A 27467-nucleotide genomic window follows, 5' to 3' on the forward strand; every position below is an offset into this window, starting at 1 on the left:
CGAAAATCCCTTGATATTTGTAAGGAAGTCCAGTTCGTTACGAAATGCCTGGATTTAGTAAGTTTAAGAACTTTTGTTGTTTTGGTTGTTCTAGGGATTCCCGACTAGAGGATTCTTGTCCGATTCCTCCAGTTGGAACTCCTACGTACGAACTTTACTCAAAGCACGGTCTGGGTCCTATTGTTTTTAACGAAACATGGATCCGAAACACTAAGAAAGACGGTGTTTTACAGTGGCCACAAAAAGGGGCCTTTGAGCCAGATATAATAGATAATTTGGATACATTTTATTTAAGAGAAAAGCCCGGCCGGCAATGTTTGACTCCTTTCGCCTATGGCGCAAGGAAGCCAAACAGAAAGAAATTAAGCAAATGAAGAAAGATAAGAAAGATCAGAGTATGTCGATTCTACAGGCTGCCCAACAATTTAAAAATGACGAAGCTGATCAGGTGATTGAGGTGTCAGAAAGACAACATCGTATGGCAATAGATAGATGCTATCCTGTATTACCTACCGTATCAAAGAGTAAAAGTCCTGATGATGATTCTTTTATGTCCCATTTGTTGACATTACCTCCGCCTTATGTGTTAGGTGCTAATGCACCGCCATTGCAACCTGCTGTTAATCCAGCTGCTATAATTCCTGCACGGTTGCCTACCCCTGTGATTCCGCCTCCGCCCCCTTTGCCAGCGACATCTGTACCCCAATCTCCTGTGCCTCAGCCTTCTCCATCTGTCGTTTCCTTTGCTACAGATGCTTCGCCTATTTTACAGAATACGTTGTCCCCTGTTTTAGTGTCAGATTCCCCTGCAGCTCGACGGCATTTAGTCGACACTGTTTCAGGTCTTTTGTCGCCTTTTCTTGGACCTCTTTTCTTCTCTCCTGCCTCGTCTAGGAGGCAATCCCATAGTCAGTTTCCGGATTTGGAAGAACAAACTAAATTAGATTCCCTTGCTTATAGTTGGATCACGAGTCGTGTACAGTATAGTACACATGATATTTTAGATACTTTCCTTCAATGGTAAGCTCCCACACAGAGATACGTATTTGATGTTATGTGCAATACTCTGATTAAAGAATGGGGAGACGTAGATTTAGACTCACCTCCTGAGGACTTATTCGAAATACAGGATCAATTTGATAAGGGACTTATTGTGGGTCCTGCTGTAGAGCATGCTGTTCAGAAGCTTGTTGCTTTTCGATCTACCCTTTTCTCTCAAAGTTCTCTTGAGCCTGATCCTGCGGTTCGTCGTAAGACGGCACAATATCCAATGCGAGAAGTCCCTCCAACATGGAGAGATGCGGTTGCACCAGCAGGTAATGTCCCTGGTGTTCCTGCTCACTTTCAGCGTATATGGGTACATGACCCTTGGAAGAGATCTGAAGTATTGGCACTTAAACAGTCTTTACCGGACGCTCGTAAGAATCCCGCTGGGTATTATAAAGGGCTGTCTCAGACTGTTGACGCTTGTATTATGAATTTGGCAGATATTGACTTACTTATGGGGAATATAGTCCCACAAGCAATATGGACCAAGATTCGTAGGCAGGATCATGCGGCAGCTTTAGGTGGTGATTGGGCTGCCATTACAGCTGCAGATGCAGGACAAGTAGGTGGTGCCAAACCGGATGTCTTGATTACGGAATTACCTGGAAAAATAATAGATTTGATGAAAACTTTGATGCCCGCGGTGCGCGTTAACTGGGATAAGTTAGAGGCGTGTAAGCAAAAGACGGATGAAAGTGTCTCCGACTTCTTTACTTGGTTCGAGGAGACTTTCATCGACCATAGTGGGCAAGATATGAGTCCTGAAGGTGGACAGCGATTGTTCGTAGACAAATGTGTTTTTAATTTACTTCCAGAATTATCGAATAAATTAAAACAATCGGAGAGTTCTTGGGCTGTCTCTTCCACTGCTCAGATATTGGCTACTGCTCAATATTATGAGAATAGGGATAAGGAAGATAAGGAGAAAGCGGAGAAAAAGACTAAAGACTTAAAAACAAAAGTCCTTCTGCAACAGGCTTGTCCCCCTCGTTCTGCTCAACACCAATTTCCACAGCCCCCACAGTTTCAGAGGTTGTTACAGAAGCCAGTACCCTCAGTTCCGCGAGTTCCATTGGGCCCTAATCAGTGTGCTTACTGTAAGGAAGATGGTCATTTTAAGAATACTTGTCCAATTTTATTACAGCGGTATGGTGGATCATTAGCGCCACGGGGTTGTGGTGATTCTCGATCCATATCCAGAGGTGGGGGTCGTGGTGCGTCGACTCAGGAACGACGTCCCTCTCCCCCTCAGGATTCTACAAATTACTTTGATCAGCAGAATTCTCAATCTGCACAATACTACAATGATGACTATTGTTTCGATAATGAGGATGTTGCTTTTCATACTAGCTAGGACAGCCATAGGCAAAGTAAGGGAGTCGTATCAGTTCCAGTAGATCAGGAAGGACCTTATGTTAATGTTATGGCATTAGGTGTTACAGAACCATTTCTCTTGGATACTGGTGCTATGAGAAGTTCCATAATGCATTCTAAACTCCCTGGGGCACCTTTGTCTGGCTTAACAAATGTTTCTGTGGGATTCTCTGGCGCCCCAGTTTCAAATCCTATTTCTTGCCTTTTGCCCATTTCTATTGGTCCATACGATTTGGAAGCTCCACTCCTTTTAACGACAGGATGCGGAGAGAATTTATTGGGTTTGGACTTATTGAAACGTTTACATGCTACCCTGTATTGTTCACCCTCTGGTGCACCTCACTTTGGGTGATAAATTGACTTCTCCAATGTACGTATCTAAAGAACAGCTACCACCCGAGTTGCGTTCACTTCCGGCTACACTTTGGGCTGTGGGTCCAAATGACGTTGGCTTGTTGCAAATTCCACCATATGTGATTACTGTTAAAGACAATGTTAAGATGCCACGTGTTCCCCAATATAAAATATCCAGTGATGGTGAGAGAGCATTGTTGGCCATTGTTCATGATTTGGTTCAGAAGGGTGTGGTTGAAGAGACTAGAGGGAATGTTTGCAATAGTCCTGTTTTGCCTATTCTTAAACGTACTGATCCCTCTCAGCCACCTGTGTACCGTTTTGTAATTGATCTTCGAGAGGTCAACAAAATTGTTGTCCCTCAATTCCCTGTTTTGCCAGATATAACAGCTTGGCTTACTATGATTCCTGCTTCGGCAGTCTGGTTCTCGGTTATTGATCTTAAGAATGCTTTCTTTAGCATTCCTATTGCTGAAGAAAGTAGGGATCTTTTCGGCTTCTCTCTCGGAGGCCGAAGCTTCCGGTTTAAGCGTGCACCTCAGGGCTATTGTGAAAGTCCTTCCATATATAGTCAAGCTTTAAAGTCTCAGCTTGACACCTTTTCTTTGCCCTCAGGGACCACTCTTATCCAATATGTGGACGATTTGTTGATCGCTGCTGATTCGGAAAATGTCTGTAGAACAGCAACTGTGTCACTCTTACGACATTTGTCTGATTTACATCATAAAGTATCGTCTTCCAAGTTACAAAATTCCCGACAAGAAGTTACCTATTTAGGTCATCTCTTGTCGAAGGAGGGAAGGCGATTGACTCCAGAATGTATTCATGCAATTGCACGAATGCCTGTACCGTCCACACAAAGAGAAGTACGTGCTTTCTTAGGCATTACCTCTTACTGTAGACAGTGGATTCCAAATTTTTCCCTACTTGCTAAACCTCTGTTGGCACTTACACTTAAAGATACGCCCCAGCCTCTGCCTTGGACTGATGAATGTCAAAAGAGTTTTACAGATTTACGTATTGCCTTGTGTTCTGCTCCTGTGTTGGGTACTCCAGATTACAGTAAACCTTTCACACTCTATGTCCATGAAAGGGAAGGTTGCGCATTATCAGTATTGACGCAACAATTCGGCGACAAACAAAGGCCGTGTGCCTATTTTTCTGCAACATTAGATCCAGTAGCTAAGGCATTACCTAGTTGCCTTAGAGCAACAGCAGCAGCGGCAATTTCTATTCGACAATCTGCTGGACTAGTGCTAGATCATACTCTTAATGTTATGGTGCCACATTCAGTAGATACTCTTCTTAACAGGACGAAAACTCAGCACTTAACGAGTGCTCGCTTGTCTGGATATAAGTTGACACTTCTAGCTAGTCACATACACATAAAAAGATGTAATGTTCTGAATCCAGCAACATTGTTGCCTACTTTGGATGCGAACCATGTACAAGATCAGCATGATTGTTTTCTTCGCACTGAAGAAGAAACGAAGGGTCGAATAGACCTTAAGGATACACCACTTGTGGATCCGGATGGGATCCTATGGGTAGATGGGTCTTGTTTCAAGCTTCCTAATGGCGAAACCACAGCTGCTTATGCAGTAACGACTTTGTACACAGTGGTAGAAACTGCACGCATTCCGCATAACTCCGCGCAAGCTGCAGAATTGATTGCGTTGACAAGAGCATGTGTGTTGGCGAAAGGGAAAAGAGTGACTGTCTATACTGACAGCCAGTATGCATTTGGCGTCGCCCATAGTTTTGGTCGTTTGTGGAGGGAAAGAGGATTCTTTACCTCCCACGGCACCAAGATACAGCATGGTCAGTTGATAACTGACCTTCTTGAATCACTTGCCCTTCCTACTCAAATAGCGATTGTGAAGTGCAGCGCACACAAAAAGATTACTGATGACGTGGGTCGAGGAAATGCATTTGCAGATGAAATAGCGAAGGAGACAGCGAGGAATGTTGAAAGTCGCATGTATGTTGCGGGTCCAGCTAGATGGGTTGCAGAAGCTGGTATGTGTGAAGACACAGTGGAAAGTGTGAAAGCGATCCAGAAGGAGGCCACTGAGAATGAATTAAGTACGTGGAGAGAAAGTACGGGAATGTTGGATAGTACGGGATGTTGGACGGAATTGTCAGAACATCAACGATGGTTGTTACCAGATGCGTATGTACTGCCTGTAGTTACTATGGCCCATGGACCAGCCCATATTAATGCATGGGGTATATGTAAGCTTTTAGCTCCAGTATGGCAGAATGATGGTATCCCTAAATGTGCAGAAAATGTGGTGAAACATTGCATTGTTTGTTTGATGCACAATCCAGGAAAGGGAACTCCAACTCCAGCAGGTCATTTTGCACCCCCTACGTACCCATTCGAGGTACTGCAAATAGACTACATCCATATGGAACGCTTTAATAATCTCAAGTACGTCCTGGTGGTGGTTTGTGCCTTTTCCAGATGGATAGAGGCCTACCCACTAAAGGACAACACTGCCCTGTCCACTGCAAAAATACTTTTGAAAGAATTCTTCCCGAGGTTTGGTTTGCCGCGCATTGTCTGGAGTGAAAATGGAAGTGAATTTGTAGGTCAAATTATGCAAAAGGTGTGTGTGGGTCTAGGCATTAGACAGAAATTCCATGCGGCAAACCATCCTCAGTCAGCAGGTCTGGTAGAGTGTTATAATGGCACTCTCAAACTTAAGTTAGCAAAGATTCGGGCCTCTCTTGGCCTGATGCTTTGCCTTTAGCACTCCTTTCTACTAGAACTACTGTTCATTCTCGTTTGGGTCCCAGTCAAGGCCTGCACCATGAGATTTTTTACCCCGCTTGTTAGCTGTTTTCTGCTTGGGTTTAACAGTAAGGGGTTCCACTGCGCCGTCGCTAATACTATCAGATTCATCAGTTAAATATGAAGCGGAGGTGTCAGCCCATTCAGCTTCCAATTCTGCCTCATCAGAAAAGGAAAAAAAGTCGCTTGCTTCTTTCTCAGGGTCAACATATACAGGGCAAGTTTTATCAGAGTCATTTGTAATTGCAACATCCCCAGCATTAGATGCATTTATCAAATTGCCAGTGTTGGTTATTTTATTCAAGTTAATAGTTGTAGGATCTGGCTGCTTGCCAGTGTCAATCTCACCAGTCTGTGATCCCCATGCTGAGTTGTTAGATCGTCAATCATGCCTCCCCTGCCACACGCATTAGCACTCGAAACAGTTTCTTCTTCTGCTGTAGGCGGTACTTCAATATCATAAATTGCAACACTGTTACTAGTTATTCTGAGAATAGTATCAATGCTCACCTCGGGAGTATCTGGTTCTCGTAATGCGATTGAAGAGCTTGTTGCACCGGCGGTGTCTCCTGCGCTCTCAATGCGTTCTTCTGTAGTTTTGTGGCCAGCTAGCGTCGTTGGTGTTACTGGGGCGGTTGTGAGGCTGTTCGAACTGTCGGAGAGCGGAGCCTGATGCTTCCTCTCTTGCCCCGGAAGCATACCGGAGCCTCTGCGCATGAGGTCTACTATGGTCGTCCCAGGAGCGTCTTTCTTCGAGTCGTTTTTCCGGGTTACGGCTCCTGGCTTGGGGGAATCCAGTGTGGCAGGCGCCGAGTCAGCTTTCTCAGCCCGTGCAGGTTTCCCAGTCTTTTCCAATAATGTTGAAAGTCTCTCGCCCCCCGGAGTTCTGCCGCTTTTCGCTGGGCCTGCCTTGCGGCCCTCGCTCGAGAAGCAGCCGATAGAGGATCAGCGGCGATCTTTGGTGCCATCTCCGTCGTGGCTTGAAATCCCGCCTCGATGACCTCTGCAGACCCAGTGTGGTGAGTACGGCAATCAGGTTTGAATGAGAACGTGAGCGGGGTTTATAAAATAATCTTTAGCACAGCCCAGCTGATATATGAATACAATATACTGATTGCGTGACCCGTGTTGCTTTTCGCGATCGCTCAGGCACTTGATCCCTCGATCATCCAATCATCTTGGTAGTGTAGTCAGAGCTCTCTCTGCATATCTGGTCAGGAGCCCTTTGTGTGTGCACTGCGATCCGTGTCAGATCGCCATCTAGCTCTCGTGATCTTGGGTGGTCCACCCTTCTAGAGGGAGAAGACATGTAGCTACTGGTGAACCCGGTTAAAGTTAAACAAAGCCTCAGCATCACAAAATGGATGCTGCTGCCACAAACACGAGTCTGCCCTCCTGCTGCTGGACGAAACTCCGGCAGGGGACGCCTGGACAATAGGTTTCCTGTCCAGGGAGGTGCGAGCACCTCCACAGACAGGCTTTAGTGTATTGGGGCAGGGTGTTGCATTCAGTGAATGCTTTTCAGACACTGCCTGGGGCAAACAAGGTGCTTCATGCATTTCCCAGTGCAAACCAGTTGCTGGGGCACTCAGCCCCAGCTCTGGCTCGAAACTGGACAAAGGGGAAGGGGTGTAACCACCCCCTTCCCAGGTCCTCTCTTAGGTGGGACCCTAGAGTTAGTCCAACCCCTAAACTTGCTATAAGAATCAGATCCCAGTCCCTAGGACTTTAGATTAAGCTGGACGATACTCTGTAACATATATCTTGGACATTCAACATTCCACACCGACTGGAAGACAGAAGAAATCTTCCTTGTGGTCAAGGACTGAACACCCTGTTCAAACAGGCAACAAAAGCATCTTTGTCGCTCTGCATTTTCGAGGCTCCCGCCGGATCCCGCAGAATCAGTGACACAGGATACGGACTTCCAGATATCTCTGATGCTGACCTGCGCTCCCAGCACAGCTGAGACCTGTAGCACACACGAGAGACGTGGGACCTGAGGTTACGTAGTTTTCGGCTTCACTTCGCTATAGCCGCCATTTCGTGTTTAGTCGCCATTTTATGTTGCCTCACTCAGGCAGCACGGCTAACACGGTAAAATGGTCTTTCTGCCGTTTTCAGCTACTCCATGTTTTTTTTCACTAAAGGACAAACTTCGTCCTTGTATGCGATACTGATGTCAGGGTCTGGCCGAGTCTAGACTGATTAATCCATGACTTACTCCACTGTTTGGGTCCCACCATTCTTCTCTACCTTATCTTATTTAACTGGCCTTCACTATTCTCTTCGTGTGTTCTCTTGTTACATAGCCCTTCTTTTGAAGCATTCTACACATGTTTTGCCACCTGCAAATTGAATTACGGGCACTAGTGTTGATTAACCTGATGGGAGGAGAGCACACAGGGTCTGAAAGGAGGGTGTGTTTTAGACATCCGATAGCTTGTTTTCGAACTATTCCTATTTGTCAGTTTTGTGTATATTGGGAGTTGTCATTGTAAACTTGTGTGGTATAATAGACTGTGCGCCACGGATTGAAATGGCAGTCTCTTGAGAACCTACCTGTGTGGTACTTCTTAGATAACTGTACTTAGCTGCAGCTAATAAAACTACTTTTCTACGCCTAACAGAGTGGCCCGTGTCTCTGTCGGTCGAGGCAGGTGAACTCGGAGATCTTAGGCGTGCCCTGCGCCGCCTGGCCGAAAAGGCTGGGTTCTCCAATTGGCGGCCCAACGTGTGGGAGACTTCAGCGGTAGTAGTTTTGCCCGAGAGTCGTGAGGAGCTTCGCAAGAAAATTCCGGAGGATTTCGCGAACCACGTGAGCGACCCCTGCATGTCGAAGTGGACCGAAGGTCTTTTGAAGCGTGGCTACTCCTTCCCGACGGCTGCTGACGAGTGCTGCCCTGACTGTCGCCCTGCCTTGGCCCTTTTGTGATGATTGGTATCGCGAGACGATAGACGGACATCTGTTGGCGTGAGAAAAGCATTTAGTTAAGTATTTTTGGGTAGCGCCCACTCTCTTTGTTTTTGTATTTTGTTATTCGATTAGCGCGCTAACCGAAGCCAAGGGGTAAGTACGTTTGTGCTGTGACTCTATTGTCCGAAAATCCCTTGATATTTGTAAGGAAGTCCAGTTCGTTACGAAATGCCTGGATTTAGTAAGTTTAAGAACTTTTGTTGTTTTGGTTGTTCTAGGGATTCCCGACTAGAGGATTCTTGTCCGATTCCTCCAGTTGGAACTCCTACTTACGAACTTTACTCAAAGCACGGTCTGGGTCCTATTGTTTTTAACGAAACATGGATCCGAAACACTAAGAAAGACGGTGTTTTACAGTGGCCACAAAATGGGTCCTTTGAGCCAGATATAATAGATAATTTGGAAACAATTTTATTAAAGAGAAAAGCCCGGCCGGCAATGTTTGACTCCTTTCGCCTATGGCGCAAGGAAGCCAAACAGAAAGAAATTAAGCAAATGAAGAAAGATAAGAAAGATCAGAGTATGTCGATTCTACAGGCTGCCCAACAATTTAAAAATGACGAAGCTGATCAGGTGATTGAGGTGTCAGAAAGACAACATCGTATGGCAATAGATAGATGCTATCCTGTATTACCTACCGTATCAAAGAGTAAAAGTCCTGATGATGATTCTTTTATGTCCCATTTGTTGACATTACCTCCGCCTTATGAGTTAGGTGCTAATGCACCGCCATTGCAACCTGCTGTTAATCCAGCTGCTATAATTCCTGCACGGTTGCCTACCCCTGTGATTCCGCCTCCGCCCCCTTTGCCAGCGACATCTGTACCCCAATCTCCTGTGCCTCAGCCTTCTCCATCTGTCGTTTCATTTGCTACAGATGCTTCGCCTATTTTACAGAATACGTTGTCCCCTGTTTTAGTGTCAGATTCCCCTGCAGCTCGACGGCGTTTAGTCGACACTGTTTCAGGTCTTTTTTCGCCTTTTCTCGGACCTCTTTTCTTCTCTCCTGCCTCGTCTAGGAGGCAATCCCGTAGTCAGTTTCCGGATTTGGAAGAACAAACTAAATTAGATTCCCTTGCTTATAGATGGATCACGAGTCGTGTACAGTATAGTACACGTGATATTTTAGATACTTTCCTTCAATGGAACGCGCCCACACAGAGATACGTATTTGATGTTATGTGCAATACTCTGATTAAAGAATGGGGAGACGTAGATTTAGACTCACCTCCTCAGGACTTATTCGAAATACCAGATCAATTTGATAAGGGACTTATTGTGGGTCCTGCTGTAGAGCATGCTGTTCAGAAGCTTGTTGCTTTTCGATCTACCCTTTTCTCTCAAAGTTCTCTTGAGCCTGATCCTGCGGTTCGTCGTAAGACGGCACAATATCCAATGCGAGAAGTCCCTCCAACATGGAGAGATGCGGTTGCACCAGCAGGTAATGTCCTTGGTGTTCCTGCTCACTTTCAGCGTATATGGGTACATGACCCTTGGAAGAGATCTGAAGTATTGGCACTTAAATAGTCTTTACCGGACCCTCGTAAGAATCCCGCTGGGTATTATAAAGGGCTGTCTCAGACTGTTGACGCTTGTATTATGAATTTGGCAGATATTGACTTACTTATGGGGAATATAGTCCCACAAGCAATATGGACCAAGATTCGTAGGCAGGATCATGCGGCAGCTTTAGGTGGTGATTGGGCTGCCATTACAGCTGCAGATGCAGGACAAGTAGGTGGTGCCAAACCGGATGTCTTGATTACGGAGTTACCTGGAAAAATAATAGATTTGATGAAAACTTTGATGCCCGCGGTGCGCGTTAACTGGGATAAGTTAGCGGCGTGTAAGCAAAAGACGGATGAAAGTGTCTCCGACTTCTTTACTCGGTTCGAGGAGACTTTCATCGACCATAGTGGGCAAGATATGAGTACTGAAGGTGGACAGCGATTGTTCGTAGACAAATGTGTTTTTAATTTACTTCCAGAATTATCGAATAAATTAAAACAATCGGAGAGTTCTTGGGCTGTCTCTTCCACTGCTCAGATATTGGCTACTGCTCAATATTATGAGAATAGGGATAAGGAAGATAAGGAGAAAGCGGAGAAAAAGACTAAAGACTTAAAAACAAAAGTCCTTCTGCAACAGGCTTATCCCCCTCGTTCTGCTCAACACCAATTTCCACAGCCCCCACAGTTTCAGAGGTTGTTACAGAAGCCAGTACCCTCAGTTCCGCGAGTTCCATTGGGCCCTAATCAGTGTGCTTACTGTAAGGAAGATGGTCATTTTAAGAATACTTGTCCAATTTTATTACAGCGGTATGGTGGATCATTAGCGCCACGGGGTCGTGGTGATTCTCGATCCATATCCAGAGGTGGGGGTCGTGGTGCGTCGACTCAGGAACGACGTCCCTCTCCCCCTCAGGATTCTACAAATTACTTTGATCAGCAGAATTCTCAATCTGCACAATACTACAATGATGACTATTGTTTCGATAATGAGGATGTTGCTTTTCATACTAGCTAGGACAGCCATAGGCAAAGTAAGGGAGTCGTATCAGTTCCAGTAGATCAGGAAGGACCTTATGTTAATGTTATGGCATTAGGTGTTACAGAACCATTACTCTTGGATACTGGTGCTATGAGAAGTTCCATAATGCATTCTAAACTCCCTGGGGCACCTTTGTCTGGCTTAACAAATGTTTCTGTGGGATTCTCTGGCGCCCCAGTTTCAAATCCTATTTCTTGCCCTTTGCCCATTTCTATTGGTCCATACGATTTAGAAGCTCCACTCCTTTTAACGACAGGATGCGGAGAGAATTTATTGGGTTTGGACTTATTGAAACGTTTACATGCTACCCTGTATTGTTCACCCTCTGGTGCACCTCACTTTGGGTGATAAATTGACTTCTCCAATGTACATATCTAAAGAACAGCTACCACCCGAGTTGCGTTCACTTCCGGCTACACTTTGGGCTGTGGGTCCAAATGACGTTGGCTTGTTGCAAATTCCACCATATGTGATTACTGTTAAAGACAATGTGAAGATGCCACGTGTTCCCCAATATAAAATATCCAGTGATGGTGAGAGAGCCTTGTTGGCCATTGTTCATGATTTGGTTCAGAAGGGTGTGGTTGAAGAGACTAGAGGGAATGTTTGCAATAGTCCTGTTTTGCCTATTCTTAAACGTACTGATCCCTCTCAGCCACCTGTGTACCGTTTTGTAATTGATCTTCGAGAGGTCAACAAAATTGTTGTCCCTCAATTCCCTGTTTTGCCAGATATAACAGCTTTGCTTACTATGATTACTGCTTCGGCAGTCTGGTTCTCGGTTATTGATCTTAAGAATGCTTTCTTTAGCATTCCTATTGCTGAAGAAAGTAGGGATCTTTTCGGCTTCTCTCTCAGAGGCTGAAGCTTCCGGTTTAAGCGTGCACCTCAGGGCTATTGTGAAAGTCCTTCCATATATAGTCAAGCTTTAAAGTCTCAGCTTGACACCTTTTCTTTGCCCTCAGGTGCCACTCTTATCCAATATGTGGATGATTTGTTGATCGCTGCTGATTCGGAAAATGTCTGTAGAACAGCAACTGTATCACTCTTACGACATTTGTCTGATTTACATCATAAAGTATCGTCCTCCAAGTTACAATATTGCCGACAAGAAGTTACCTATTTAGGTCATCTCTTGTCGAAGGAGGGAAGGCGATTGACTCCAGAACGTATTCATGCAATTGCACGAATGCCTGTACCGTCCACACAAAGAGAAGTGCGTGCTTTCTTAGGCATTACCTCTTACTGTAGACAGTGGATTCCACATTTTTCCCTACTTGCTAAACCTCTGTTGGCACTTACACTTAAAGATACGCCCCAGCCTCTGCCTTGGACTGATGAATGTCAAAAGAGTTTTACAGATTTACGTATTGCCTTGTGTTCTGCTCCTGTGTTGGGTACTCCAGATTACAGTAAACCTTTCACACTCTATGTCCATGAAAGGGAAGGTTGCGCATTATCAGTATTGACGCAACAATTCGGCGACAAACAAAGGCCGTGCGCCTATTTTTCTGCAACATTAGATCCAGTAGCTAAGGCATTACCTAGTTGCCTTAGAGCAACAGCAGCAGCGGCAATTTCTATTCGACAATCTGCTGGACTAGTGCTAGATCATACTCTTAATGTTATGGTGCCACATGCAGTAGATACTCTTCTTAACAGGACGAAAACTCAGCACTTAACGAGTGCTCTCTTGTCTGGATATGAGTTGACACTTCTAGCTAGTCACATACACATAAAAAGATGTAATGTTCTGAATCCAGCAACATTGTTGCCTACTTTGGATGCGAACCATGTACAAGATCAGCATGATTGTTTTCTTCGCACTGAAGAAGAAACGAAGGGTCGAATAGACCTTAAGGATACACCACTTGTGGATCCTGATGGGATCCTATGGGTAGATGGGTCTTGTTTCAAGCTTCCTAATGGCGAAACCACAGCTGCTTATGCAGTAACGACTTTGTACACAGTGGTAGAAACTGCACGCATTCCGCATAACTCCGCGCAAGCTGCAGAATTGATTGCGTTGACAAGAGCATGTGTGTTGGCGAAAGGGAAAAGAGTGACTGTCTATACTGACAGCCAGTATGCATTTGGCGTCGCCCATAGTTTTGGTCGTTTGAGGAGGGAAAGAGGATTCTTTACCTCCCACAGCACCAAGATACAGCATGGTCAGTTGGTAACTGACCTTCTTGAATCACTTGCCCTTCCTACTCAAATAGCGATTGTGAAGTGCAGCGCACACAAAAAGATTACTGATGACGTGGGTCGAGGAAATGCATTTGCAGATGAAATAGCGAAGGAGACAGCGAGGAATGTTGAAAGTCGCATGTATGTTGCGGGTCCAGCTAGATGGGTTGCAGAAGCTGGTATGTGTGAAGACACAGTGGAAAGTGTGAAAGCGATCCAGAAGGAGGCCACTGAAATGAATTAAGTACGTGGAGAGAAAGTACGGGAATGTTGGATAGTACGGGATGTTGGACGGAATTGTCAGAACATCAACGATGGTTGTTACCAGATGCGTATGTACTGCCTGTAGTTACTATGGCCCATGGACCAGCCCATATTAATGCACGGGGTATATGTAAGCTTTTAGCTCCAGTATGGCAGAATGATGGTATCCCTAAATGTGCAGAAAATGTGGTGAAACATTGCATTGTTTGTTTGATGCACAATCCAGGAAAGGGAACTCCAACTCCAGCAGGTCATTTTGCACCCCCTACGTACCCATTCGAGGTACTGCAAATAGACTACATCCATATGGAACGCTTTAATAATCTCAAGTACGTCCTGGTGGTGGTTTGTGCCTTTTCCAGATGGATAGAGGCCTACCCACTAAAGGACAACACTGCCCTGTCCACTGCAAAAATACTTTTGAAAGAATTCTTCCCGAGGTTTGGTTTGCCGCGCATTGTCTGGAGTGACAATGGAAGTGAATTTGTAGGTCAAATTATGCAAAAGGTGTGTGTGGGTCTAGGCATTAGACAGAAATTCCATGCGGCAAACCATCCTCAGTCAGCAGGTCTGGTAGAGTGTTATAATGGCACTCTCAAACTTAAGTTAGCAAAGATTCGGGCCTCTCTTGGCCTGATGCTTTGCCTTTAGCACTCCTTTCTACTAGAACTACTGTTCATTCTCGTTTGGGGCTTAGCCCATACGAGATTGTGTTCGGACGCCCAGCTAATGTCTGGGGAGTCCATAGACCTAAAAAGTACTCAGATATTCCATACCCGCTGTTGGTTGACTATTTGCATGACCTCACCACTAAATTGCATGTTATTCGTCAACAGGTCCAAAACGCTTTACCAGAGGCCTCTTCAGATCCCGGACACTCCATCCAGCCTGGGGACTGGGCGTGCCTGAAAAACTTCCAGAGGAAAAAGAACTTGGAACCTCGCTGGGGGCCTCCGAGACAAGTCCTACTCACGACTCGTACAGCTGTCAAGGTCCTGGGAAAGAAACACTGGATCCACGGTGTGCACTGCAAAAGGGTATCATTGCCTTTACCTTATGACCAGTGGGTCCGAGAAGGTATCGGTGATAGTGAGTGTGAGAAGGTACCCAGTTCCGTACCGTTCAGCAGTGCACACCTGGATTGGACTAGCTCAGAGAAAGAGGACGATGATGTCTTACAGGAAACTGTGCCCGTTCATTTGAGACTCAACACCACAGATCCCGAACATTTATTTAAGAACCAGACAACGCCTGGAAAGAGACGATATAATTTGAGAAAAAGATTCCCTAAAGACAATTAATTTTGATTTTCTTTAATTCTGTTAATAAAGAAAAGTTTTTCCTTCCCTTATCCATCAAGTTGCAGGGTCACGGTAGGAGTCTTGAGCTGTGACCTGAATAGTGACTAGGTCAACAGGACTTGCAGTGTAATAGGACGGCTAACAATCACAGCCAAGTGACTAAGGAAGATTATCGTGAGCAACGCCTTTTGAGTAATGGATAGTACAGGGAAAGGAAGTGATATTAAAATAATGAAGAGAGCTCATTATAAGAAATTATTATTTGGTCGTTGTGGCGTAGTACTATGTGTTTTAGTATGTTTAAGTAGTTTATTAGCATGCATAGAATGGCTTATTCACAACCTGCAGTTAGTACCTGTTCCCGTTTCTGTCCCTCTAACTCCCTCTACTACTGTTTCACCGTATAAATTTTACTCACTCCCAGATCACGAGCAAATGAGAAGAATGGAATATTTTAACAATTCGTTCATTCAACTGTTACACCAGCATCAACTGATAGTAAATGTTACTGATTGTTGGGTATGTGGTCTCATACCACAAAATACACAAAGAGGAATGCCGTATCTAGTCCTCCCCTTTTCATATGAAGGTTCTGCTAGGGCCTATCTGGCTATGTTTTCCAATACATACCAGAACTTACTTTGATACCCTTCTGGTGAATCCTATATTGGTGGAGTGGATTTCAGTCACAGTTCTTTGATAAAGGGCATTGTGACTATGGCAAAGATTGCGGACATTATCAAAATTCCCAAAGACGAAAAGAAAGCATACGATGGGTGGAATATAACTCGTTATACTCTCAGCCTCACTGACAAGCTCATGCAACAGAGTTCTACACCGATTTGGGTACTACCCCAAAGAGGTCGTTTATGCTTGCAAATAAATGGCCAGAATACCAAAACTAAGCAAGAGAGGAGCAACTGTTCCCACACGTATGTCTATACTCCTTCTACACCCGCACCATTAGTGGCATCACAAGGTACATATTTCATCTGTCATGACAAAGCCTATACATGGCTTCCCCCATACTTCTCGGGAACATGTTATATAGCTTTTCTCCTCCCTCCTACATACACTGCTCCTGCTGATTATCATAAAAAGAGAGTTGCTAGAGGAGTTTTTGATTCGGAAGATACAGCAGGGCAAGAAGGAGGGGATTTTCTGAAAGGGTTTCTTCCCTTTTGGGGTCCGATGGCCAATAGCAAAAATATCAGACAGTTGATCTGTGTGGTTGATGCCACAATCAATAAAACTTCTCGAGCACTAAAGAATTTGACTGCTGAGCTTCAGGCGGATCGACTTATGACTCTACAGAATAGAATGGTTTTAGACATAATGCTTGCAGATAAAGGAGGAGTTTGTAAACTGATTGGGTCTAGTTGTTGCATTTATATTCCTGACAACGCCCCTACAGTATACCAAGCCATCTCTAAGCTACATGTCATCTCTGAGTCTATTCACCAAGATACTGGAGATTGGTCTGTGATGGGATGCTTTTGGGGACTACTGTCCACTTGGGGATGGAAAGTGCTAACTTTCCTTGGAATGATTTTAGCACTCGTCTTTTCTTGTTGTCTTTGTCTACAGTGTGGTCCAGCTATTTGTGGACTCTGTGCCACAATCTGTGTCTCCAAACCAGTAGCACAGCAGACAGAACACATTAAGATGATGGTGCAACAACATCTCAGTGACCTCATGACCATTGATATTGACTCAGACTAACATGGGTTCCTTTGTGCATTGCCTGAGTATGGCAAAAGGAGGGTCTGAGGTTACGTAGTTTTCGGCTTCGCTTCGCTATAGCCGCCATTTTGTGTTTAGTCGCCATTTTATGTTGCCTCACTCAGGCAGCACGGCTAACACGGTAAAATGGTCTTTCTGCCGTTTTTAGCTGCTCCATGTTTTTTTCACTAAAGGACAAACTTCGTCCTTGTATGCGATACTGATGTCAGGGTCTGGCCGAGTTCGCAAAGCCATGTCTAGACTGATTAATCCATGACTTACTCCACTGTTTGGGTCCCACCATTCTTCTCTACCTTATCTTATCTAACTGGCCTTCACTATTCTCTTCGTGTGTTCTCTTGTTACATAGCCCTTCTTTTGAAGCATTCTACACATGTTTTGCCACCTGCAAATTGAATTACGGGCACTAGTGTTGATTAACCTGATGGGAGGAGAGCATACGGGGTCTGAAAGGAGGGTGTGTTTTAGACATCCGATAGCTTGTTTTCAAACTATTCCTATTTGTCAGTTTTGTGTATATTGGGAGTTGTCATTGTAAACTTGTGTGGTATAATAGACTGCGCGCCACGGATTGAAGTGGCAGTCTCTTGAGAACCTACCTGTGTGGTACTTCTTAGATAACTGTACTTAGCTGCACCTAATAAAACTACTTTTCTACGCCTAACAGAGTGTCCCGTGTCTCTGTCGGTCGAGGCAGGTGAACTTGGAGATCTTAGGCGTGCCCTGCGCCGCCCGGCCCATAAGGCTGGGCTCTCCAGACCGGAACTCCTGGACATCCTGCATTTTTGAAACTGTACCTACTTCCCGAGGTATTCTGAAATTGTGCATTGGGGTGTTTGAAGCCCCTGCCCCGAGCACCTTTTGCACCGAAGTTCAGAGGCCTACACTCCAGGAGTGTCCCGTGGGCCTGCTTTGTGCATTTCGGCTCGAGGCCTCTTCGCGGTTCCTAATTTGTTGGCTAGCGAGCCACCACGAAGGGCCATCTTTGATTTCTTGAGCTTTCCTGGTTGCTCCAGACTTTCTCCCATTCCTCCCCAAATGAGGAGTCCCTCAGACCTTGCTGGTCTGACCCGAAGCCGATCTTGTCATCTTGATTGGGTTGCTGTTGCCAAGGCTTGTGGGATCCAATCTGGATTCTGACGCTGCAGCACTCGACATCCTTTATGGGACAGCTCGAATCCAGCTCCTGGTTGTCGTCAACATCTCCTGGTCCTCGTGGCTGAAGAGTCAAGCTTCACCTCTTCCACCTGAAATCACCCAACATCGGCTTGCATCTTCTCCTCACCATCCTGGTCATTGGCTAGTGACCCAGACACTGTCCCTTCTGCTTTCAGGTTCTTCACATCCTCGATCCACTCTTGGATCCACCTGAACACACCCTTGGATCCACCCGGACACTTTTCCTCTGGTCACCTGCAGTGCTTCTTCTCAGCTCTCCATTGGATTCGACAACGAAACCCGACATCAAAAGACACCTATGTATCCGGCTTCCGTGGGTGAGGTAACTCGAGTACTCCGGTGCTCACATGGGTATTGCCTCTCGAAGTGTCTAAGTCTAAAAGGGTTCCATCGTAGTTCACCTCTAGGTGCCCTTAATCTTTAAAACTGTAACTTGTTCGTTCTCCATTGAAAGTCAATGGTGATTCGCGGCTGTGTTTAGACACTGCACAACTCCCCCGTGGGCCTCCTGCATCCTCACCTTTGGTGGTTCCAGGTAGCCCCAGCGGTTCTACAGGCCCCAGGCCTGCTTTTTAACTCTCACGTGGTTCTTATACCACTATTTTAGTATATGGCTTGTGAGGCCCCTGGGGCATAACGTATACTGTGCAACTTATCGAATGCTAATTAAGTTCCTTGTATTGTACTTTTACCTCTGACCTCATAAAGAGACCAGAGGGGTTGTGTTTAGATTAAATACATATATATTTGATATATACCTTGTGTGGTGGGCTTTCATTTGGTCACTCAAGAGATTATAATTGGTAAAACAACTTGCTTAACTCGCCTCTAAGTCTCAGCCTGAAGGCTGCTCTCCACAGATACAACTAGGATAGCTTTCTATAAAGTTGACTTTACAACCTACCATCAATAAGGGTCGTTTTTATATTTTTTATATTACTGCCATATATTCGCACTTTTGCACAAATAGCATAAATATATTACTTTAATGAGCTTTTATTGTTGATATTGTATTGGTTTATGCCTTAAGTACTGTATTGCTGCACTAGGCACTGATCTAGGGTTTGCCATTGATCTTTGTACATTTGTGTCATTATTTGGACTATATGTTTATATACTATTGCTGCTAAACAACATATATTCATTTTTTGTATTTTTAGCGCTAACACATTACCCTGTTGAAGTTTTTATAGTTGGATTTATTTTTTCTTCTCTCTGGTACTGTATTGCATTTTGCGCTTTGTACATTTCACAAGACACTTTGTCCCAAACTTGATTTAGCACTTCTGCAGAGACCTTCATAAATCAATTTAGCATTCTCTGAGATAGTCAATATGAATAGGCAGTAGCCAAACCTGGTGAAAAGTGTGGCAGGAACTTTAAATGCCTTTATCCTGAGGGCAGAATCAGCCCTCATTAATGAAATAAAACTCACCGAACGTAGGCTATCTCTTGAACCCCACCTTATACAAGGTAGACTCTATCTAACCCCCGCAATTTCTGATTCTCGACGGTCTTAAACCAGGAGGATGCTTCCTTATCCAGGCTGAGCCAGTCTTCATCCGTTGTTCCAGATATGGTGAGAGACTCTGCTTCGTGCTCACCTCTGGAGCAAGAACTTAACCCTGTTAAATCTAAAACTACAACTAGAGGGCAGAAGGCTAAACTGAAGTCAACTGGTATTATTGACCCGCCCCCTGTAAAAAGGAAGAAGGTGTCGGTTTGATTAGATCCTAATGGCTCGTAGGTTCAGCTGGATAGGAAACACACGCAAAATGGGCTCTGGCGACTGTGTGATTGTAAATTTTGATCACCCACATATTGCTGTCCGTATTTTATCTGGGGATAATGGCCTTTCCCCTTTACAGGGATCTCCCATTAGGGTTTTACCTTTGAGTTACTTCTATAAGCCAGGTCAGCCCAGGGACATGATTGAAAACTTCCCCAGAGTATTCCCCGGGGGTAGGTGGTCAAGTAGACTAGCATTTAGGCAACAGCCTTTTCCCAGGGTTTATCCACCCCCAGAATTAGACCGGCAGTTTGGCACTGACCTTTTATTGACATCATACAACCGATTTGCTGCTTTGTCAGGTCTGGAGGATTGTGATTGACTAACCCAAGAGCTGGCCCTGGTTGTTCTCACCGAGTCCCTAGGGGAGGAAGCCTCAAGGGCTCTACATGTTAGTCCTAACAACTTCCTATCCTGGAACATTGCTGGGTTGGCCAACAAGCTCCATGACCCTCTGTGGGTACGATATGTAAGGCAATTTACAGTACTTAGCCTTCAGGAAACATGGTCAGTGGCTGTGACCTATTTCTGGAAGGTTACAAGGCTTTTTTTGTCCCGGCTACCCCAACGGTGAGTGGAAGAGCAGAGGGTGGTCTAGTTGTGTATATCTCGGTAGCCGTTGACTCCCAGATCCAGGTAATACCAACTACCCATCCTGGAATTTTGGCATTGCCAGTAAAAAGGGGAGAGTCCAGATGGGGGATTGTTAATTTTTATAACTCGGTAGCCTAACCATATGAGGCTTGTAATATCATCACTTTGGGAATGATTATAAGACAATATTTGGGACTAAGTTTACATAACCTCCTGGTTTTGGGGGATTTTAATATACACCCCTGTGGTAAACCAACATTATCTTGCATTTCTGATCTGGGCTGCCCACGTATAAGGGGTTTTAATTTTGAACATAACATCCAGGGGGAACTTTTGAATAATATGATGAATGAACTGGATCTGGTGGCCTTGATGTCTTTAACTGACACACTTACTAAGTTCTCCGTGCCAACTTTTAGAGGGCACAGTAGGGTGTCATTTATTGACTTTATTTTAATTTCCTCTTCATTGCAATTCTCCTTCCATGATTTTGACATCATGAAGAGTGAATTCAGCGATCATAACCCATTAACAGTTTACATGCCGGGCCCATTAACAGAAAAGACTGTGGTTGTTTTATCAGGGGGTGCACTGAGAGTGACGGATGGCAAGCGTAGATTAAAATGGTCTCAGGTGTCCCTGGCAAATTTTATAAAGAAGTAAAAACATCCTGTGCTCAAGAAGTACTTTATGCACTACAGAGGGTGCTCCCCCTAATCAGGTTCTTGAAGCATATGAGTCGTTAGTGCAAAAAGTCGTGAGATTTTAAGTGTCCCAGCTAGCAAAAATGCCTCACATGGTCCCAGATGGTTCGATTCCCACTGCTCCAGAGAAGCAAAAAGACTGAGCGAAGCCTTGCCAGCCAAACCGAGAATTCAGTCCGAAGTATGTTCTTGTCGAAAGGACTATAATAAGGCAGCCCTGGCCAAGCGAAAGGGTAATTTGAAGGAGGAAGCTTGGAGGGAGCTGATCGACTCAAGCACTCTTAAGAACAGCTCGAGGTTCTGGAGTGTTGTGAATAGGCCCTTTTTTGATCAGGAAGGGGGGGCCCAGATTCACACATCACAGAGGAGTGGGTCCTTTATTTGAAATCTATGTTTGTTTGCCCTCAGGAGCCCAATCCCAAAAAAAGCCGGGACATTAAGGATCCAATATTCACTTTGATAGGGGTGAGATCCTGGGTGGCATTACAGATCTATCTATCAATAAATCACCAGGGCCTGATGGGATCCCCCCAGACTTATTTAAGGCAGACCCTCTGTTTTGGGCGCCGATACTGGAAACAATTTTTAATGCAGTGGCAAAGAGTGGTTGTCCCAAGTCTTGGGCTTCCTCAACTATTGCCCCTGTTTTTAAGAAGGGAAAAAGAAAAAGTACCCATTGTTGAAGACCGATCTCGCTTATTGATTAGGTGGTCAAAGTGGTAGGGCGCATTCTCTTACAGAGATTATCAACTTGGACAGATGAACACAAGATCATGTCGGATGTCCAGTTAGATTCCGGTTGGGACGCTCTACCATTGCACAGTGTCTTAATTTATCTATGATACTGAGCAAATATACGGTTGCGCGCCCCGGATCTATCCATCTTCCCTTCATGGACTTGTCATCAGCGTTTGACTGTGTAAACAGGGACAAACAGTGGCAGTCCATGAGCGCAATAAGGTTGGAGATCGGTATTGTTAATTTTCTTGAGGACCTGCATATTTCCACTAAAGCTAATGTTAGGTTCTCACAGGATTTGCAGGTCTCTAGGGACTTTGATATTAAGAGGGGAGTCCGGCAGGGATGCATCCTGGCGCCTTTTTTATTAAATTTTTATATAAATGAACTGGAAAGCATACTGAGGGCAACAGGAGCTGATTTTCCCTGCGTAGAACGGCGGGCATTCCTGTCCTGCTTTATGTGGACGACGCCGTCCTTATATCTAGGACAGAAATGGGTTTACAATCCCTTTTAACTGCATTTTCAAGATTTATGACAGAACGGGACCTAGCCATTAATAATTCGAAGTCATGAAAATGGGGCAACAAACGAAAAAGAGTTTTCAGTTTAGTGTTTGCGCCGCTAAGATCCCCAGTACAAATGTATTTTCCTACTTAGGGGTTTTATCTGACAATCAACTTAAATGGGGCCCCCTAATTCAGAGGAAAAAAGGGGATCTGACTCGGGTCAACGCAGCAATTTTAAATTTTGCCTCTAAAATAGGGAAGAAACCAACATGAGCTATGCTACAAGTGTATCAAGAAAAAAACGTAGCCATAGCGACCTATGGTAGTGAAATTTGGGGTTACACTAATACAGATTCCCTCCAGGTTTTGGAAAATGATTTTCTGAAACCCTTACTATGTGTTCCGTGTGGAACCTCTAACTTAGCGGTCCACGAGGAATTGGGGATCTCTTACCTAAGGTGACACTCTTGCTCTGCGTCCCCTGATTTTGTGGTTAAAGTGTTGGTTGAACAAAGATTTAACCCTCTCCCATTTGATTTTAAGAGAATGCATGAACCTAGATAATGCGGCTCGCATCCCCTGGCTTAAATACATTAAAGAGGGTTTGAATGGATTGGGCGGGGCACCTTATTTTCCAATCCTAATGTTATTGTCAGAAAGTAAACTTTTCAAAGTCGTGTGCCTTTCCGCACAATACAATCCTATGTAAGAAAAGACATAAAGGTAAGTACAGTCGGTTTCAGGGGGTTCGCCTTCAGGGTTTCAGATTGTAGTGAGTCAAGTTCCAAAGTACTACAAGCAGCTCTTCGGGAACTGCCTGGTTTAGGGCCATGAGCAGGGTGCTATTGAGGTTGGTAGCTGTGCGCGCTACAGAGAAGGGAGGTCACCTTGAAACAGGGTTCACAGGGGAACTTCAGGACAATTCCGAGAGCTCCCAAACAGAAATTTGGGTCACAGTGGACCGTGCCGCAGCTGGTTCTTTGGTACCCAGGCCAGGAGACTCGGGTGCAAAGTGGTTAAGTCAGCTGGGCTGGGTGCGCAAAGTTGATCCTCACAATTAGGGACAAACAGCTGGCAGGGGCAAAATCAGGACAGTTTGGTAACTCACAAAGTGGGCCTCAGTGATGCTGACCTCCCTCGATGGCTGCTGAATCATGTTGCAGTGAGAATCCAGTCAGTGTCATATTTTCAGGATAACAAACGATAATATAAACTAGTTTCATTTTGATGCACTCTATGGACATTTATGTTTTGTGTTTAATATATATAATTACAGCCTATCGCCAGGGTTTATAATATACTGCACGGGATGATGGATGCTTTCTTTATATACAGATCTACCCCACCCTACAATAATACATGGCTGTCTCCCGGGGTAGTGATACATGGATGGTCCTCTATGGACTGCTACATCTCTGAAGCAGGGAGGGATCACACTAAAGTCAATTATAGAAAACACGATTAGTGTGTGTGCAAAGCTTTGTAGTGAGAAAATAATTTAGGCAATTAGGTTTTCATTACATTATTTTTTTTTAAGTATTGTTTCACAAAAATTGTGGTCTATTGCTGGGCGAAAGTGGTGAGAACCAGGAAAATAGAACACACACCACACCTTACACTGCAGTTGTTTTACGCCATGGTCAAAAAGATTCCAGTTAGTTCAAGATATTACTATGGTTGAGTCCACATGTGGTTCGCAGGGCACGGAATCGCTTTTTCAAAGCTTTGGAGAAATATTTAATCACATCATTGAGAAATGTCCATTCAAACCTAATAACATCTTTGATACAGTGCCTTGATACCTTTGGGTTTGGCGTGCTTTATACATTTATTTTCATTTCATTTGATCATTTAATTTGATATGGTTCAGCTTGTTAATGCACTGTATCCCACGGTCTATTGGCACATAATCTGATTCCAGAATATTCTGTAGCATCACACGTAGGCCCAGACTACTGTCAAGGTATGTAGCGCACTTTGGATTTATACTGAGGCAAGTGAAAATTGGCACACTGAGCACAGAAGTGCCTTCAATTGTAAGTTTGCGCATGACAGCTGGGGAATATTAGTGGGGTGTTCTGTTTGTTTGACAGCCCCTCGCCTGATAACTAAGGGATGTACCAACACTGAATATCAGAGAGACATCTTTTCACTTGTAAACGTGTAAGCCATTGTAGTTAGCTACTCCAAAGTGCATCAACACATAAACGTTGCACCTTTAAAATTGATATAAACTAACGTTAACGGGACCTGGCAAACGGAGAAGACAGACACTGAGGTGTTTTTATTAGGATTTTCAGCTCTGATGATTCAGTGATGGAGACCGTCAGTCATGGAGACCTCCAGTCTCATTGCCTGACCAAGTCGATAAATGTTGCTGGAGTGGGCAGTTCTTCAAATATCCTTAGCGATTCACGTGTGAACCATTTGTTCAAAATGCCAAAATGCCTTTTATATGACCCAGTTAGAATATGTGCACTGCAGAAGAGCTTTACGATGTTACATGCAGCGATGGTCCCTCTTCAGGGGTGGAAAAGCGTCACTCCACGTGCTGATGCAGTGGTAAACACAGAATATTAAAATGGTCATTACCATGTTATTATTCTGTGTGCCACTGGCCCACACTGCTGAAGTGTGAGGGTGTGGGCTGGGCAGATTCCTGCAGATTGCAGGATGTTTCCCAGGGCTCAGTGCGCATGTCAGATTGGCCGGCTGTCTACAGACGGCCTATCAGACATGCGCACTGCAGACCCAGGAATCCCAGAGCTGAGAAACAGCCAAGGGATTGCTGGCACGGGCCCCCAAGCAATGGGTTAGCCTGCCCCAACTAATCCTGGAGCTGCTCTAGAGCTGAAAACAGCATGAGAGCAGCTCCAGGATTGGTTGGATTCACGCTGCACTTAGAAGGAAAGCTCCTCGTCACCCCCAAAGATTGTCATGGGGAGAGGAGCACTGGAAGGAGGGCACGGCGGCCAGCGCATTTATGGTGCCTGCCGCATCATATATTAATGTTACCAGCCGCCAGTGGAAACAAAGTTGTTGAAATTAAAATTGTGTTTTATTTCAGAATAAATGCTCTGTAAGATTTACATCTGAAAAACTTTGAACCGGTGCATAAATACATCGGAGATTTTTAAAATTGCCTATGCGTTTTCTTTACTGCATGAAAAAAAGCATGCACTTCTATATATTTCAGAATGCCATAAAGATATAAAGATTTTTCAAATGATAGACAAAACGTGTCCTGGTCACTTCTCACCTGGCGGAATGTACTGACAAGCTCCAGAAGAATTCACAAGGACATTGGTGTGAAAAGTTGAATCAAAGCGTTCATCTGCACTGGAAACAAAATTAAAAGAGAATTAATAGCTGTATCCTGTACAATAATTCCAGCAGCGCTGCCTGTTGTCAACAGGACTAAGAAAACAGTCTACGGTATTCTACAATATGATGCAAAACTGTAAATTGTTTTGGGAAAGTCTCAATCACTTTTTGTCACATCTAAATTTCTAACTGTGTACTCATGTGAACACATCTAACATGGGCTTCGATTGGAATTCATAGAGCATATTATCAAGGCCATTATCGCTGCTTTATCGGCAGTTTCCTGCCGATAAAAGCGGCGATAATGGATCGCATGTCCTTGATAATATGCCCCTGAGTGTGTACTGGAGGATTACCTTGCATGATAATTATAACATCACTTGATGAACAAGTTACTTACCTTCGGTAACGATATATCTGTAAGAAACATTAGCTAGTGATAGATTCTTTACCTTTGAATTACCCCAGGCATCGGACTGGATCCAGAAGTTTTTCGTCAGCAGTACCCCTGCGCGTCGGTAGGCGTCGGCGTGCAGGGGTCGTTGGCGTCGTAGTTGCAGAGATGACGTCGTTGGAGCTACTTAGACAGGCCCACGTGCGTTGACCTCAGTTCTATACACGACTTTCCGCGCCAGAAACACAGAGCCATGCAAGATACTGACCACTGGTGCATTGAAACTAGGGCCCTGAAAGGGATGACCTTAACCCTAAAAATCAGTTCACAGAATGGGGAGGATGGGTGGGGCGGTAAGGAATCTATCACTAACTAATGTTTCTTACAGATATATCATTACTGAAGGTAAGTAACTTGATCATCTGAAAGAAACACGTTAGTGATAGATTCCTTACCTTAGAAAAGATACCCCAGCAATACCAACCCCGGTGGTGGGTCTGCGACCATGATCACACCAGAAAGTCACGGAGAACAGAACAGCCAAAGATGCCATCTCTCCGAACTTGACTGTTAAGGTAATAATGCTTAGTAAAAGTGTGCAGCGAGGCCCAAGTGGCAGCCTGACAGATGTCTTGCAGAGGAACACCACGTCCCAATGCAGTAGTAGCTGCTGTCACCCTGGTAGAATGGGTGCGCAAACCCACCGTGGTTCCTTTTTAGCCAGAGAATAACAGTAGCTCGGGATACGCAAGACGACCCAGCGGGAGATAGTCCTCTTGTGTACAGCCCAGCCTTTCTTGGTGCCTATGTAGCCAACAAAGAGCTGGTCATCCACCCGGAACTGTTGTGTGCGATTCAGTTAGAATGAGAGAGCCCGTTTTGGGTCCAGACGGTGGAGTCCCTCTTCCTCTCTGGAAGGGTGCGGAGGTGGAAAGAAAGTGGGCATGGTGATATTTTGCCTGATGTGGAAGGCAGTGACAACCTTTGGCAAGGAGGAAGGACGAGTGTCAAAGCGCAACCTTATCCAGATAGACCGACAGAAAGGAAGGCTTACAGAAAAGAGCCTGGAGCTCACTCACACGGTTTGTGGACATGATGGCAACCAGGAAAGAAGTCTTTAAAGTCCATAAACGATGAGGACAGTTATCATGTGGCTCAAAAGGAGCGTACATCAAAAAAGTAAGAACTAAATTCAAGTCCCACTGGGGCATAATAAACAGAACAGGAGGGAAAAGGTGTATAATGCATTTGAGAAATCTAAATACAACAAGGGACTTGAAAAGGGAGGGCTGATCACGGAGCCTGAGAAAGGCTGAAATTGCTGAAAGGTAGCCCTTAATAGTGCTTGTAATCAACAAGAGAGTAAGGAACTAGAGTAGCTAGTTTGTTTCCCCAGGGGATATATATTAAATCAAGAAGAGCTAGCTACCTGGAAAGGTTATGTGTCTTGGTAGTTCAAAAAACCAGTTAATTTTTGTGAAAAAACTTTTTGTTTTTTAAGAAGGCCCTCACCCACCAACCTAGTTGGTGGCATGCTTCATCATCGGGCCCCACCCGAGGTACTGAGTGTGCCTCAGGTGTGCTACGACGCCTGACTACAGCGGAGCAGGTTTTGTTAAGTGAGTGTGTAGTGAAGTTA

At 44.8% G+C, this 27467-nt stretch overlaps 1 protein-coding gene across 1 annotated transcript in view; it reads right to left on the bottom strand.

Moving 5' to 3' along the window:
* LOC144819772 (neuronal acetylcholine receptor subunit alpha-7-like) overlaps positions 1-27467 on the bottom strand; it is an 892484-nt gene that overhangs the window by 436835 nt on the left and 428182 nt on the right. Inside the window, exon 6 of the mRNA XM_078677526.1 lies at positions 25370-25449. Within this exon, the coding sequence (XP_078533652.1) occupies positions 25370-25449 (80 nt within the window). The remainder of the gene's footprint in view (positions 1-25369; positions 25450-27467) is intronic.

The sequence above is a fragment of the Lissotriton helveticus genome, chromosome 2_1 (assembly GCF_964261635.1).
Source record: "Lissotriton helveticus chromosome 2_1, aLisHel1.1, whole genome shotgun sequence".
NCBI lineage: Eukaryota > Metazoa > Chordata > Amphibia > Caudata > Salamandridae > Lissotriton > Lissotriton helveticus.